The 16,380-nt window shown below is 45.2% G+C and overlaps 1 protein-coding gene across 1 annotated transcript in view; it reads right to left on the bottom strand.

The window, feature by feature from the left end:
- Window positions 1-16,380, bottom strand: part of LOC129867252 (uncharacterized) — a gene marked incomplete at its 3' end in the record, with an annotated part of 142,645 nt that overhangs the window by 19,720 nt on the left and 106,545 nt on the right. Inside the window, 10 exon segments of the mRNA XM_055940571.1 lie at window positions 759-851; window positions 5,484-5,651; window positions 6,820-7,003; window positions 7,680-7,801; window positions 8,561-8,610; window positions 9,066-9,288; window positions 9,859-9,919; window positions 13,210-13,637; window positions 13,886-15,006; window positions 16,061-16,170. Of these exon segments, the coding sequence (XP_055796546.1) occupies window positions 759-851; window positions 5,484-5,651; window positions 6,820-7,003; window positions 7,680-7,801; window positions 8,561-8,610; window positions 9,066-9,288; window positions 9,859-9,919; window positions 13,210-13,637; window positions 13,886-15,006; window positions 16,061-16,170 (2,560 nt within the window).

Below are 16,380 nucleotides of genomic sequence, written 5' to 3'. Positions count from 1 at the left end.
TTCACATGGTTTCACTACAGACCTTAGGTGGAAGATAAATTAACCATCTGTATCTGGAAACCTCGACTGACTTCTCTTCTGAAGCAAGGCAGCAACGACGTTGGAGTTTGTTGGGTATATTTAGGAGACAAAGTCAGTCAGTCAGAAAACAGGAATGTGAGATTACAGATGAAAGGTTCAACAGTATTTGATCATCCTGCTTCCCTCTCTCCCGTCAGATTGAGGAATGAGGAGGGTTACAAAATACTGGTTACTTTCCAAAAGTTCCCAGGTCAAGTTAGTGTTAATAGAAGCCTCTACTGTTCAGGCCAGTAGCCAACATGTTCAGGCCGATAGCCGACATGTTTGATACACAGCCAAGAAAAGAAAAGGCCCAGCACTCTTTAAGATAATTGGTTCAGGAGATCCAGGGTTGGAGGTCAGGGGTCAGGGTCTGGAAGCAGTGTTAGAGATGTTACATGGGGGGGAAAAGGGAAAGGCAGCAGTGGATAGGTCCGGTTGATGTTGCTGTTATTGTTTAGTAACGGCCATGTGTTCACACACACAATGGTGTGACTAGAGGGGGGAGGGGGGAGGGAGAGGCAGGCTGAGACACGCTCATGCTGCTCAACACACACACACACACACACACACACACACACACACACACACACACACACACACACACACACACACACACACACACACACACACACACACACACACACACACACACACACACAGAGCAGGTACAGGTGCAGGCTGGCTCAGCTCAGTACCTGGGGGGTGATAGTGGAGAGGGAGGGGCTGTCTGAGATGTATTTGGCTACCTGAAGAGCCTCTATCCTCAGAGCAGCTAGAACCAGTTCCTCCTGAGACGCAGGTAAGAGGGAGGAAGAGAGAGGAAGAGGGGGAGGAGGGGAGAGAGGGAGGGGGAGGGAGGAAGAGGGGGGTGGGTTGAGGGAGGGGGGGGGAGGAGGGAGGAAGAGGGAGGATGGATGTTGCAGGAGGGGGGAGGGAGGAAGAGGGAGGGAGGGTCGGGAAGGAGGAGGAGGAGGGAGGAAGAAGGGAGGGTGGGTGTTGCAAGAGGGGGAGGCAGGGGGCAGGAGGGGAGACATAGAGAACCAATTGAGTTATATACACCTAGGCTACTTACTTACCTAGGCTACTTACTTCTCATCTACAGTACCCACACTCTCACCTACAGTACCCTCACTCTCACCTACAGTACCCACATTCTCACCTACAGTACCCACATTCTCACCTACAGTACACACACTCTCACCTACAGTACCCTCACTCTCACCTACAGTACCCACACACTCTCACCTACAGTACACACACTCTCACCTACAGTACCCACACATTCTCACCTACAGTACCCACACTCTCACCTACAGTACCCACACATTCTCACCTACAGTACCCTCAATCTCACCTACAGTACCCACATTCTCACCTACAGTACCCACATTCTCACCTACAGTACCCACACTCTCACCTACAGTAGCCACACTCTCACCTACAGTACCCACACACTCTCACCTACAGTACCCACACTCTCGCCTAAGGTACCCACACACTCTCACCTACAGTACCCACACACTCTCACCTACAGTACCCACATTCTCACCTACAGTACCCACACACTCTCACCTATAGTACACACACACTCTCACCTACAGTACCCCCACATTCTCACCTACAGTACCCACATTCTCACCTACAGTACCCACAATCTCACCTACAGTACCCACACACTCTCACCTATAGTACACACACACTCTCACCTACAGTACCCCCACATTCTCACCTACAGTACCCACATTCTCACCTACAGTACCCTCAATCTCACCTACAGTACCCACAATCTCACCTGCAGTACCCACATTCTCACCTACAGTACACACACTCTCCCCTACAGTACCCACACTCTCACCTACAGTGGCCACACTCTCACCTACAGTACCCACACACTCTCACCTACAGTACCCACACTCTCACCTATAGTACCCCCACACTCTCACCTACAGTACCCACACTCACCTACAGTACCCACACACTCTCACCTACAGTACCCACACTCTCACCTACAGTACCAACACACACTCACCTACAGTACCCACACACTCTAACCTACAGTACCCACACACTCACCTACAGTACCCACACATTCTCACCTATAGTACACACTCTTACATACAGTACCCTCACTCTTACATACAGTACCCACACTCTCACCTACAGTACTCACACTCTCACCTAGAGTACCCCCACACTCACCTACAGTACCCACACTCTCACCTACAGTACCCACACACTCACCTACAGTACCCACACACTCACCTACAGTACCCACACACTCTCACCTACAGTACCCACATTCTCACCTACAGTACCCACACACACTCACCTATAGTACCCACACTCTCACCTACAGTACCCACACACTCTCACCTACAGTACCCACATTCTCACCTACAGTACCCACACACACTCACCTACAGTACCCACACTCTCACCTACAGTACCCACACTCTCACCTACAGTACCCACACACTCTCACCTACAGTACCCACACACTCTCATATACAGTACCCACACACTCTCACCTACAGTACCCACACTCTTACCTACAGTACCCACACTCTCACCTACAGTACACACACTCTCACCTACAGTACCCACACTCTCACCTACAGTACCCACACTCTCACCTAGAGTACCCACACTCTCACCTACAGTACCCACACTCTTACCTACAGTACCCACACTCTCACCTACAGTACCCACACTCTCACCTACAGTACCCACACTCTCACCTAGAGTACCCACACTCCCACCTACAGTACCCACACTCTTACCTACAGTACCCACACACACTCACCTACAGTACCCACACTCTTACCTACAGTACCCACAATCTCAAAGATCAACAAACAGGCTTACATAGATAAAGGCAAAGGAAGCTTCATGAAAGTAATGGCGGAGATAAGGTTAAGGAAACTGACTAGTAAACAGACTAGACATCAGACTGGACAACAGACTGGACAACAGACTCGACAACTGACTGGACAACTGACTAGACAACTGACTAGACAGCTGACTGGACAACAGACTAGAGAACTGACTAGAGAACTGACTGGACAACTGACTGGACAACCGACTGGACAACTGACTGGACAACTGACTAGACAACTGACTGGACAACTGACTAGAGAACTGACTGGACAACTGACTGGACAACTGACTGGACAACTGACTGGACAACTTACCGGACAACTGACTGGACAACTGACTAGAAAACTGACTAGACAACTGACTGGACAACTGACTAGAGAACTGACTGGACAACCGACTGGTCAACTGACTGGACAACCGACTAGACAACTGACTGGACAACTGACTGGCTGACTAGACAACTGACTGGACAACTGACTAGAGAACAGATTAGACAACATATTAGAGAACAGGTTAGACAACAGACTAGACAACAGACTGGACAACAGACTAGACAACATATATTTTTTTAAACTAGATAGCTGACTGGACAACAGACTAGACAACAGACTGGACCACAGACTAGACAGCAGACTAGAGAACAGACCAGACAACACATCAGTAAAAATACTAGATAACAGACTAGATAACTGACTGGACAACAGACTAGACAACAGACTGGACCACAGACTAGACAACTGACTAGACCACAGACTAGACAACTGACTAGACAACCAACTAGACAACTGACTAGACAACAGACTAGACAATAGACTGGACCACAGACTAGACAACTAACTAGACAACCAACTAGACAACAGACTAGACAACAGACTAGACAACTGACCTGACAACAGACTAGACAACATATTAGAGAACAGCCTACACTACAGACAAGACAACAGACTAGACAACGTATGGACAACCAACTAGACAACAGACTAGACAACAGACTAGACAAAGGACTAGACAACTGACTAGACAACTGACTAGACAACATATAAAAAAAGACTAGACAACATACTAGACAACAGACTAGACAACAGACTAGACAACATACTAGACAACAGACTAGACAACAGACTAGACAATATATTTGAAAAAAGACTAGACAACATATTTGAAAAAATACTAGACAACAGACTAGATAACAGACTAGACAACAGACTAGACAACAGACTAGACAACAGACTAGACAACAGACTAGACAACAGACTAGACAACAGACTAGACAACAGACTAGACAACAGACTAGACAACTGACTATACAACATATTAGAAAAAAGACTAGACAACATATTTGAAAAAATACTAGACAACAGACTAGACAACATATTAGAAAAAAGACTAGACAACAAACTAGACAACTTATGGACAACAAACTAAACAACAGACTAGACGACATATTAGAAAACAGACTAGACAACAGACTATACAACAGCCTAGACAACAAACTAGACAACTTATGGAGAACAAACTAGACAACAAACTAGACGACAGATTAGACAACATATTTGAAAACAGACTAGACAACAGACCAGACAACTTATGGACAACCAACTAGACAACAGACTAGACAACTGACTATATAACTGATTAGACAACTGACTAGACTACACACTAGATTACTGACTAGACAACTGACTAGACAACATATTAGGAAAAAGACTAGCTAATTGACTGGACTAGACAATAGACTAGACTACAGACTAGACAATTGACTAGACAACAGACGAGACAACTGACTAGACAACTGACTAGACAACAGGCGAGACAACTGACTAGACAACAGACTAGACTACAGACAAGACAACAGACTGGATAACAGACTAGACAACAGACTAGACAACAGACTGGACAACAGACTAGACGACAGACTAGACGACTGACTAGACAACTGACTAGACGACAGACTAGACAACAGACTAGACAACTGACTAGATCATTGACTAGACAACAGACTAGACTACAGACTAGATAACAGACTAGATAACAGACTAGATAACAGACTAGACAATAGACTAGACAATAGACTAGACAATAGACTAGACAACTGACTAGACAACTAGACAACTGACTAGACAACTGACTAGACGACAAACTAGACAACAGACTAGACAACTGACTAGAACATTGACTAGACTACAGACTAGACTACAGACTATATAACAGACTAGACAATAGACTAGACAATAGACTAGACAACTGACTAGACAACTGACTAGACAACTAGACAACTGACTATACAACAGACTAGACAACCGACTAGAAAACAAAGGGAGACATACACATTAGAGTACACACACACAATCTCATTCATCAACAGTATAACTATGATTTATCAACAGTATAACTATGATTTATCAACAGTATAACTATGATTTATCAACAGTATAACTATGATTTATCAACAGTATAACTGCGAGGGATAGAGAGGATCCAAACGGGAAGGAGGTTGGCACGCGAGGGAGGGCAGCACAGCACACTGACTCTAATCAACACACCTGTAGTTTGAGGGCGAAGGCAGTGGGGTTGGTCTCTGCCAGGTCAGTCTCCACAGCCTCCAGGTAGGCTAGGGGGTCAGGGCACTCAGACAGCCTGGCTAAGAAGGGTGCGTCTGGGGATGGGCCAGGGGCTGGACCTTGGACCTCCATAGAGCCCTGGGTGAGTTTCTACAGGGGTTGGCAGCAGGTGGGAGGAAGAGGGCCAGGAGCGTGGCGAGGAGCAGTGCGAGGAGCGGGGCGAGGAGGGGGTCAGCATTGCGAAGCAAAGCATTGGGCATTGTCAGCAGGAGGTTGAGAGCTGGGTAGCTGAGACTGAGGTGTGTTGTTTGTAGCTGGCTGGTAGGTAGCTTATGGTAGTTACCTTCTGGTAGTTACTTTATGGTAGTTACCTTCTAGTAATTACTTTATGGTAGTTACCTTATGGTAGTTACTTTATGGTAGTTACCTTCTGGTAGTTACTTTATGGTAGTTACCTTCTAGTAATTACTTTATGGTAGTTACCTTCTGGTAGTTACCTTCTAGTAGTTTCCTTATGGTAGTTACCTTCTAGTAGTTACCTTCTAGTAGTTACTTTCTAGTAGTTACCTTCTAGTAGTTACCTTCTAATAGTTACCTTCTAGTAGTTACCTTCTAGTAGTTACATTCTAGTAGTTACCTTCTAGTAGTTACATTCTAGTAGTTACCTTCTAGTAGTTACCTTCTAGTAGTTACCTTCTAGTAGTTACATTCTAGTAGTTACCTTCTAGTAGTTACTTTCTAGTAGTTACATTCTAGTAGTTACCTTCTAGTAGTTACCTTCTAGTAGTTACTTTCTAGTAGTTACATTATGGTAGGTACCTTCTGGTAGTTACTTTACGGTAGTTACCTTATGGAGGTTTAGTTACCGTCTGGTAGTTACTTTATGGTAGTTACCTACTAGTAGTTACCTTATGGTAGTTACCTTATGGTAGTTAATTTATGGTAGCTAACTTATGACAGGGCTTTGAGAGTAGTTGATGAGGTTAATGTATCTATTGAGCATCAACTTCTGTGTCTACAGCCTAGGCCAGGCCAGGCCAGGCCATACAGTCATTGTCGCCCTCTAGTGTCTACATGACTACATGACAATAACACAGACAGCCAGTTGGATGGATTAAAGAGAGGCCTCAGCATAGTGAACCCGGGAAAGAAAATCTAACATAACATTGTATTCTGAGAAGAGCCTGATACAAATAACTGTCACATGCCGATGAAAGACGATGAGAAACATACTGTAAACGCAATGATACATTTTCATCTTGATTTTGCTTAATGAGATAGATTGACAGTTCAGACAGTTCAGCGGTGTTCTACTCACCGTCCCATGATCCATGTCTGTGCTCTGTGTCCGGCTCAGTGACTGGCTCTCTCTCTTCCTGGTCTTCTCTTTCTCTCCAGTGGACCCCTCAGGACCGGGTCGAGACCCTTCTGGACCGGGTCTGGAGCCCAGCACAGGAGTCTTCATCTGGGCTGTGATCTGGGCCTCTATCTCCTCAAAACTCCTACATGGAGGGAGAGAGAGAGAGAGAGAGAGAGAGAGGGGGAAGGAGGGATGAGGAAAATTAGATAGAGAAAATATATCTGGGTATATGGGTGTGCGTTTATGGAAAATGTGTTTGTTATGTGGTAAGTCGGCAAGTACAATAACAACTGAAAGCGGTAGTGAGGGACGGCAGGTAGCCTAGTGGTTAGAGCGTTGAGCCAGTAACCGAAAGGTTGCTGGATTGAATCCCTGAGCTGACAAGGTAAAAATCTGTTGTTCTGCCCCTGGACAAGGAAGTTAACCCACTGTTCCCCGGGCGCAGAGCAAGGCAGTTAACCCACTGTTCCCCGGGCCCTGGATAAGGCAGTTAACCCACTGTTCCCCGGGCGCTGAGCAAGGCAGTTAACCCACTGTTCCCCGGGCGCTGAGCAAGGCAGTTAACCCACTGTTCCCCGGGCGCCGTGGATGTTGATTAAGGCAGCCCCCCTGCACCTCTTTGACTCCGAGAAATGGACTGGAAACTCAATCTGTGTGCATATGAGAGAGAGAGTGAATGGATTTTGTCCTATTTGTTATAATTATTACTGCTCATGTTGCTGACTATATGTGACTAGACGGTGTGTTTAGGTGTGTGTGCGCGTGCGCGTGTGTGTTGACTCAGAGAAAGGTGTGTGTGTGTGTGTGCGTGCGTGTACCCCAGTGTGTTGTACCCTGTGCAGGGAGAGTTGAGTTCTGATCCATGGTTAGGCTTGGTCAGGCTGTCTGTCACAGAGTCCAGCTTCAGGTAGAGAGTAGAAGGTTTCTTCACAAACAGAGTCTATATATATAAATATATATATATATATAGAGAGAGAGAGAGAGAGACAGAGAGATAAACATACAGCAAGACAGCATGCAACATTTTCTTTGATGATCAGAAGAAACTAAAGTCAGCCTCAAGGACAGTCAGTCTCAAGGACAGTCAGTCTCAGTATCAAGGGCAGTCAGTCTCAGCCTCAATGACAGTCAGTCGCAGTCTCAAGGACAGTCAGTCTCAGTATCAAGGGCAGTCAGTCTCAGCCTCAATGACAGTCAGTCGCAGTCTCAAGGACAGTCAGCCTCAGTATAGGCAGTCAGTCTCAGCCTCAATGACAGTCAGTCGCAGTCTCAAGGACAGTCAGTCTCAGTATCAAGGGCAGTCAGTCTCAGCCTCAATGACAGTCAGTCGCAGTCTCAAGGACAGTCAGCCTCAGTATCAAGGACAGTCAGTCGCAAGGACAGTCAGTCTCAGTATCAAGGACAGTCAGTATCAAGGACAGGCCGTCTCAGTATCAAGGACAGTCAGTCTCAAGGACAGTCAGTCTCAGTATCAAGGACAGTCAGTCGCAGTCTCAAGGACAGTAAGTCTCAAGGACAGTCAGTCCCAGTATCAAGGACAGTCAGTCTCAAGGACAGTCAGTTTCACGAGCAAAGATATAGACCTAATTTAGCAGTATTAAATCTTCATAGATCAGGATCATAATGTGAGCTGGTTTCAGTTCTATCTTCTTACCCCTTCTTATCTGACTGACAGCACAGACTGTGGATATATACTCACCGGCGAAGGGGGTCCGATCTTCTCCATGTACTCGATCTCATAGTCTGGCACTGAGGGAGACAATAGAACAGACAGATTTAGAGACACAAGTACGAGAGACAGAAAGAGAGAAGAGAGGAGGGAGAGGAGAGAAAAATGAAAGAGGAGGGAGAACATCAGATACTCTGGACTGGACTGGACTGGTGGGACAGTCTGTCTGTCTATCTGTTCAACAGCATGACCCAGTTTAAACACAGTCAGGCAGACACAGCCTCTGGGTAGTGTGGCTCTCCTCTACCCTTCTAGGGGTCAGGGTTTAGTAAAGGGCTGGATAGCTAGCTGCATAGGCTCGCTGCATGGGCTCGCTGCCAATTAGAAATCAATACATGGGGGAGCACACGTATGGATGACATATCATCCTGTACATGGAGACATTAACATTTGACCTGAAATTGTCCAATGATGACTATTTAATATAATGTTTATTTTTAAACACACACACACACACACACACAAACACACTCACCTCGATTGTTCTCATTGACGAAGGCTGTGAGGTCAGATGGCTGCGGGAAGTCCTCCTGGGGGTCAGAGGTTAGCTCCGCCTCCATGGATGCCCACTTGTGATTGGCTGAGGAAGCAAGCTTCTCTTTGTGATTGGAGGAAGAGGCCAGCTTTTCCTCGTCTGTGGCGTGGTCGTCCTGTAGCGGGGGGATAGGAGGCTGGACTTCATCTACTGGGGTGGGCTCCTGGAGCAGAGGAAGGAGGAGGTGAGGTGAGGAAGTGAGGAGGTGAGGAAGTGAGGAGGTGAGGAAGTGAGGAAGTGAGGAGGTGTGGAAGTGAGGAGGTGTGGAGGTGAGGAAGTGAGGAGGTGTGGAGGTGAGGAAGTGAGGAAGTGAGGAGGTGAGGAGGTGTGGAGGTGAGGAAGTGTGGAGGTGTGGAGGTGAGGAAGTGAGGAGGTGTGGAGGTGAGGAAGTGAGGAGGTGAGCAAGTGAGGAGGTGAGGAGGTGAGGAGGTGTGGAGGTGAGGAGGTGTGGAGGTGAGTGTGTGTGTGTGTGTGTGTGTGTGTGTGTGTGTGTGTGTGTGTGTGTGTGTGTGTGTGTGTGTGTGTGTGTGTGTGTGTGTGTGTGTGTGTGTGTGTGTGTGTGTGTGTGTGTGTGTGTGTGCGTGCATGGTTGGGTGGGTGGGTGCGTGTGTGCGTGCGTGTGTGTGTGTGCGTGCATGGTTGGGTGGGTGCGTGTGTGCGTGCGTGCGTGCGTGCGTATGTGCGTGCGTGTGTGTGTGTACACATGAGTATATGTGAGAGAGGACTGACTCACTTGTGATGATGGATCAGACATAGCCGACCTCTTTGGGGACCTCTTGACTCTGAAAGTGTTACTGGAACAGGAAGAAGAGAGAGACAAGATGATCAGGAGTCACTGAACACAACATCTCTGGCAGAGACTTAATCAATCAATACTTAATCAATACATTATATATCTTAATAACAACTTGCCGGGAAAGGTACGTTTTCAATTATTAATCTCTCCCCTTATATAGTTGTTTACGTTCAGCTTCAGATACATGTCATTACATTGGGGAATTTAGAAATAGACTTTCAGTAACATATGTCTGTAGCAAGACTGCATCAAACCTGAAAAAGATGAATGCTCATATGTTGTTGGATTAAAATGAAAATACATTTCTACAATGTGTCTTAACATCACCAGTTTAGTTAGGGAACATTATGATAACTAGAACTAGTTTAGTTAGGGAACATTATGTTAACTAGAACTAGTTTAGTTAGGGAACATTATGTTAACTAGAACTAGTTTAGTTAGGGAACATTATGATAACTAGAACTAGTTTAGTTAGGGAACATTATGATAACTAGAACTAGTTTAGTTAGGGAACATGATGTTAACTAGAACTAGTTTAGTTACGGAACAGTATGTTAATGTAACTAGTTTAGTTAGGGAACATGATGTTAACTAGAACTAGTTTAGTTAGGGAACATGATGTTAACTAGAACTAGTTTAGTTACGGAACAGTATGTTAATGTAACTAGTTTAGTTAGGGAACATTATGTTAATGTAACTAGTTTAGTTAGGGAACATTATGTTAACTAGAACTAGTTTAGTTACGGAACAGTATGTTAATGTAACTAGTTTAGTTAGGGAACATGATGTTAACTAGAACTAGTTTAGTTAGGGAACATTATGTTCATGTAACTAGTTTAGTTAGAGAACATTATGTTAACTAGAACTAGTTTATTTAGGGAACATTATGTTAATGTAACTAGTTTAGTTAGGGAACATGATGTTAACTAGAACTAGTTTAGTTACGGAACAGTATGTTAATGTAACTAGTTTAGTTAGGGAACATGATGTTAACTAGAACTAGTTTAGTTACGGAACAGTATGTTAATGTAACTAGTTTAGTTAGGGAACATGATGTTAACTAGAACTAGTTTAGTTACGGAACAGTATGTTAATGTAACTAGTTTAGTTAGGGAACATGATGTTAACTAGAACTAGTTTAGTTACGGAACAGTATGTTAATGTAACTAGTTTAGTTAGGGAACAGTATGTTAATGTAACTAGTTTAGTTAGGGAACATGATGTTAACTAGAACTAGTTTAGTTACGGAACAGTATGTTAATGTAACTAGTTTAGTTAGGGAACATGATGTTAACTAGAACTAGTTTAGTTACGGAACAGTATGTTAATGTAACTAGTTTAGTTAGGGAACATGATGTTAACTAGAACTAGTTTAGTTACGGAACAGTATGTTAATGTAACTAGTTTAGTTAGGGAACATGATGTTAACTAGAACTAGTTTAGTTACGGAACAGTATGTTAATGTAACTAGTTTAGTTAGGGAACATGATGTTAACTAGAACTAGTTTAGTTACGGAACAGTATGTTAATGTAACTAGTTTAGTTAGGGAACATGATGTTAACTAGAACTAGTTTAGTTACGGAACAGTATGTTAATGTAACTAGTTTAGTTAGGGAACATTATGTTAATGTAACTAGTTTAGTTAGGGAACATTATGTTAATGTAACTAGTTTAGTTAGGGAACATGATGTTAACTAGAACTAGTTTAGTTACGGAACAGTATGTTAATGTAACTAGTTTAGTTAGGGAACATGATGTTAATGTAACTAGTTTAGTTAGGGAACATTATGTTAATGTAACTAGTTTAGTTAGGGAACATGATGTTAACTAGAACTAGTTTAGTTAGGGAACATGATGTTAATGTAACTAGTTTAGTTAGGGAACATGATGTTAACTAGAACTAGTTCAGTTAGGGAACATTATGTTAATGTAACTAGTTTAGTTAGGGAACATTATATTAATGTAACTAGTTTAGTTAGGGAACAGTATGTTAATGTAACTAGTTTAGTTAAGTAACATTATGTTAACTAGAACTACAGTCAATCAATCAATCAATCAAGTTTATTTTATATAGCCCTTCGTACATCAGATAATATCTCGAAGTGCTGTACAGAAACCCAGCCTAAAACCCCAAACAGCAAGCAATGCAGGTGTAGAAGCACGGTGGCTAGGAAAAACTCCCTAGAAAGGCCAAAACCTAGGAAGAAACCTAGAGAGGAACCAGGCTATGAGGGGTGGAGATTATAACAGAACTATGCCAAGATGTTCAAAAATGTTCATAAGTGACAAGCATGGTCAAATAATAATCATGAATAATTTTCAGTTGGCTTTTCATAGCTGATCATTAAGAGTTGAAAAACAACAGGTCTGGGACAGGTGGCGTTTCCATAACCGCAGGCAGAACAGCTGAAAGCAGTGGGAAGTCTATCAGGAGTTTGAGTTTTTTTTGCTTCTGGCCCAAAAAGTATTTTACTGGCATGATTCTCATTGCTGGCATAGACTAGGGTGCAGACTAATGTTAAAGCCTTGCAGAGTTTGGAGTCAATTCCAGTCAATTCAGAAAGTGAGTTAGGGCTGAAATGGTATTGACCCCAAGCCTGATTCTTTGTTAAGTTAGTGAGTTAGGGCTGAAATGGTATTGACCCCAAGCCTGATTCTTTGTTAAGTTAGTGAGTTAGGGCTGAAATGGTATTGACCCCAAGTCTGATTCTTTGTTAAGTTAGTGAGTTAGGGCTTGTGTGTGTAAGTCCCAGGTTGAATATAAAGATGTGAAAACACACGCAGGCAGATAATATGATAAGAGAGAGTGAGATGTTAAGAGTGTGTGTGTGTGTGTGTGTGTGTGTGTGTGTGTGTGTGTGTGTGTGTGTGTGTGTGTGTGTGTGTGTGTGTGTGTGTGTGTGTGTGTGTGTGTGTGATGGAGAGAGAGAGAGAGAGAGAGAGTACACACACACACATATCTCACTATGTCTTAGCATATTATCTGCATGTGTTTTCACATCTTTATCTCCAACCTGGCACGCACGCACGCACGCACGCACACGCACACACACACACACACACACACACACACACACACACACACACACATATTGGATACTGGATCAGCTATCTGGTGGCCTGACTGGTCAAGCGGTAACGCCGCAGCCTCCGGCGTACATGCCTACGGTGTCGGAAAAGGATTGAATACTGCCCTTTGATACTCTACCTTTCATGCTGTCTATCTCTCTGTTCAATAAGGTCAGGAAAGACCATACAAATATTAAACCATTTTAAAACCAACTTACGATTTGATAGGTTTCTTCTTCGTTTTGGATGGTTTGTTCTGGTTGTGGTCCTCCAGCTCACCGACGTTATCGTTATCATTATCAACCTCATTGTCATTGGCCGACACCTCAAAGGAGGCGGAGCCTGAGGCAGCCGTGGGCGGAGACGCAGCCATGCTATTGGAGGAGGACTTGAAGGCAGCAGACTCGTCGAAGGTGTCAGAGTCGAATCTATTGGAGGGTTTGTTCAGCTCGGGAGAGACGGGGATCTCGCTGTTAGAGCCGAACGGGTTGAAGTTAGGGTCGTCCCACTGGGCGGGGTCAAAGTTATAGGAAGCCTTATGGATAGGGATGTCATCACCGGGGACGGTGGCGGGGGTGTTGTCTAGGGGTTCCGATGGCGGCTGGACAGCCTTCTTCAGGCCCATCCTGGGCTTCCTTAGAGGCATCTGATAATAATAATAATAATGATTCATATTATGAAAATATATAATAAACATAATAATAATGACATATATATACAATTATTAGGAATAATAATTGTAATAACATGTACTATTTTAAGCGCTTTTCAAAAACACGTCAAGTCACTTGAAAAAAAATTTGCGAGATAATCAGGCCCCCCCAAAAAATAATGACACATTGAAATCAGCAAGACTAAAGAAAGGGACCATTTTCAATCCTATGACAGACTAACCTTGGAGCCTGGCTTCCTGCCCAGCTTCTTGGGAGGTGGAGAGGCCTTAGGAGGCTCCTCGAGGGTCTCCTCAGAATAGTCAAACTCCAGCCTGACCGCCCCTGAGGTGCGAATAGGGGGGCTGGTAGAGGGAGGAGCTGGTTCCTCAGTAGAGACAGGAGGGGGGGTAGACACAGGGGTGACAGTTTTGTGAGCAATGGACGCAGTGACTCCTTTCCTTCCCAAAGGGGGGGAGTTAGCGACTCCTTTTCTTCCCAACGGGGGAGAGTTAGCGACTTTACTACCGCCGGTGTTGAATGGGTCGATGTCCTCAAAGTTGTCTGGGTCCCATTTGTAGGCCCCACTAGGGGGGATGGGAGAGGAGCCCTCGCTGGCTGGGAGAGGGGCCTCCGGCACTGGGATGGGGGTATCCTCCTGTCGGGGTGGTATGGAAATGGCCTGGGTCGGAACAGGAGTAGGGGTTGGGATTGGTTGGTTATCTGTCTCTGGGCTAGTGTGATTGGTCTCTTCAATGAGAGGGGCGGGGCTTTCCACGCGTGGTTTCCTGGTTCTGCGGAGCGTGCCTCCTGGACTGGGCGTGGCCGAGGCAGGGCCAGAGTCTGTTGTGGCTCCTCCTACTTCCTGGTCCTCGGGGCCCAATAGGGGACTAGCTGCTCTGGTGCTCTTTTTCGGCTCCGGTGTGACACCAGAGGATGGAGGTTGGGGGCTCTCTGGGTTAGAGCTCTGCCTGAGGAGAGGCTTCTTTTTCAGGGAGCCACCAGGGCGGAGAGGCCCCTTCTTGGACGGTCTGCGGAGGGTCCCCGGAGCACTCTCAGTACCACCGTCGATACTAAAGGCCTCAGCCAGGGGACGGGAGTCTCCGATTGAGAGGGAGGATCCTACGCTGTCTAGGGGTCCGGAGCCGTCTAGCTCCCCAGCCTGAAGGCTCAGAGAGCGGGTTAGAGTTGATCGGCTCTGGGCCTCTGCAGCAGCAGCAGCAGCAGCAATGAGCTGGTCTAAGTTATAGGCTCCGCTAGCAGCTATGGGCTTGTCCTCGTCAAAGACTATGGACAGGGAGCTACCATGGTGACCTTTAGCCTCTGACCCGGGTTCACCATCTGCCTCAGAGTCACAGCCAAGACCTGGAGGAACAGAGAAATATATATGACAAGTGTTATGTAGTCAAGACCTAATCCCACAATGCATTGTCAGGGTTTGCATCATGGTTTATGAATGAGTATGAGAAATGACTTTCTTCTGATGCTTGTGTGTGTGTCAGAGAGAGGAGAGAGAAAGAGAGAGAGAGAGAGAGACCGAGAGAAAAAAGAGGGATAGAGAAAAAGAGAGAGAGAGAGAGAGAGAGAGGAGAGAGAGAGAGAGAGAGAGAGAGAGAGAGAGAGAGAGAGAGAGAGAGAGAGAGAGAGAGAGAGAGAGAGAGAGAGAGAGAAAAGAGGGATAGAGAAAAAGAGGGAGAGAGAGAGAGATGAAGGTTTTAGACAAGTCTAATTAAATTGATGAATGAGCTCTGAATATTTCAACACAACCTCCCAGTTGGCCAATCAGTAAAACACGGCATACATCATGTGATGGATGACTGAAGCTTTTCTGCATTTATAAGACCTGTTTATATCCTTTAGCAAAGCAAACCTCTTATTTGATGTACCAGTAGTCACCACTAGAGGGTGGTCTAAGCTTTTTTTTCTCTCTCTCTCTCTCTCTCTCTGTCTCTCTCTCTCTCTCTCTCTCTCTCTCTCTCTCTCTCTCTCTCTCTCTCTCTCTCTCTCTCTCTCTCTCTCTCTCTCTCTCTCTCTGTGTGTGTCTCTCTCTCTCTCTGTCTCTCTCTCTGTGTCTCTGTCTCTCTATGTCAATTCAATTCAATTCAATTCAATTTGCTTTATTGGCATGACGTAACAATGTACATATTGCCAAAGCTTATTTACAATATAAAAATGAGAATCAAAATGGTCAACGGGACAACAGTAACAACGTGTCTATGTCTCTGTCTCTCTCTCTCTCTGTCTCTCTCTGTCTCTCTCTCTCTCTCTTTTTCACCCTCTCTTTCACTCTCTCTCGTCCCCTTCCTCTCTCTCTTTATGTGTGTATGTGTGTATGTCTCTCTCTGTCTCTCTGTCTCTCTCTCTCTCTCTCGTCCCCTTCCTCTCTCTCTTTCTGTGTGTATGTCTCTCTCTCCCTCACCGGTGTCTTCCGAGGTCAGCAGCTGGGTATGATGGTCTGTCTCTCCAGTGGGGGACTTGACAGGGGTGGTCGACTCCGGTGTCTCGAACGCTCCGTCAGAGTCTGAGCTCCTGTAGGACAGAGAGAGAGAGAGAGACAGAGAGAGACAGAGACAGAGAGAGAGAGAGAGAGAGACAGAGAGAGACAGAGACAGAGAGAGAGAGACAGAGCCTCATTATAAACCTCAGTATCACTGTGGACCTCATAGGTGACAAAGGTGTGAAGGAAGAGGAAAATGAGACAACATGTTGATTAGTAAGCGATAAACTTCAACGCTGTAC

Source organism: Salvelinus fontinalis, chromosome 1 (genome assembly GCF_029448725.1).
Source record: "Salvelinus fontinalis isolate EN_2023a chromosome 1, ASM2944872v1, whole genome shotgun sequence".
NCBI classification, from domain to species: Eukaryota; Metazoa; Chordata; class Actinopteri; order Salmoniformes; family Salmonidae; genus Salvelinus; species Salvelinus fontinalis.
Note: the sequence above shows the minus strand (reverse complement) of the source record. Positions and strands in the feature narration are given on the sequence as shown.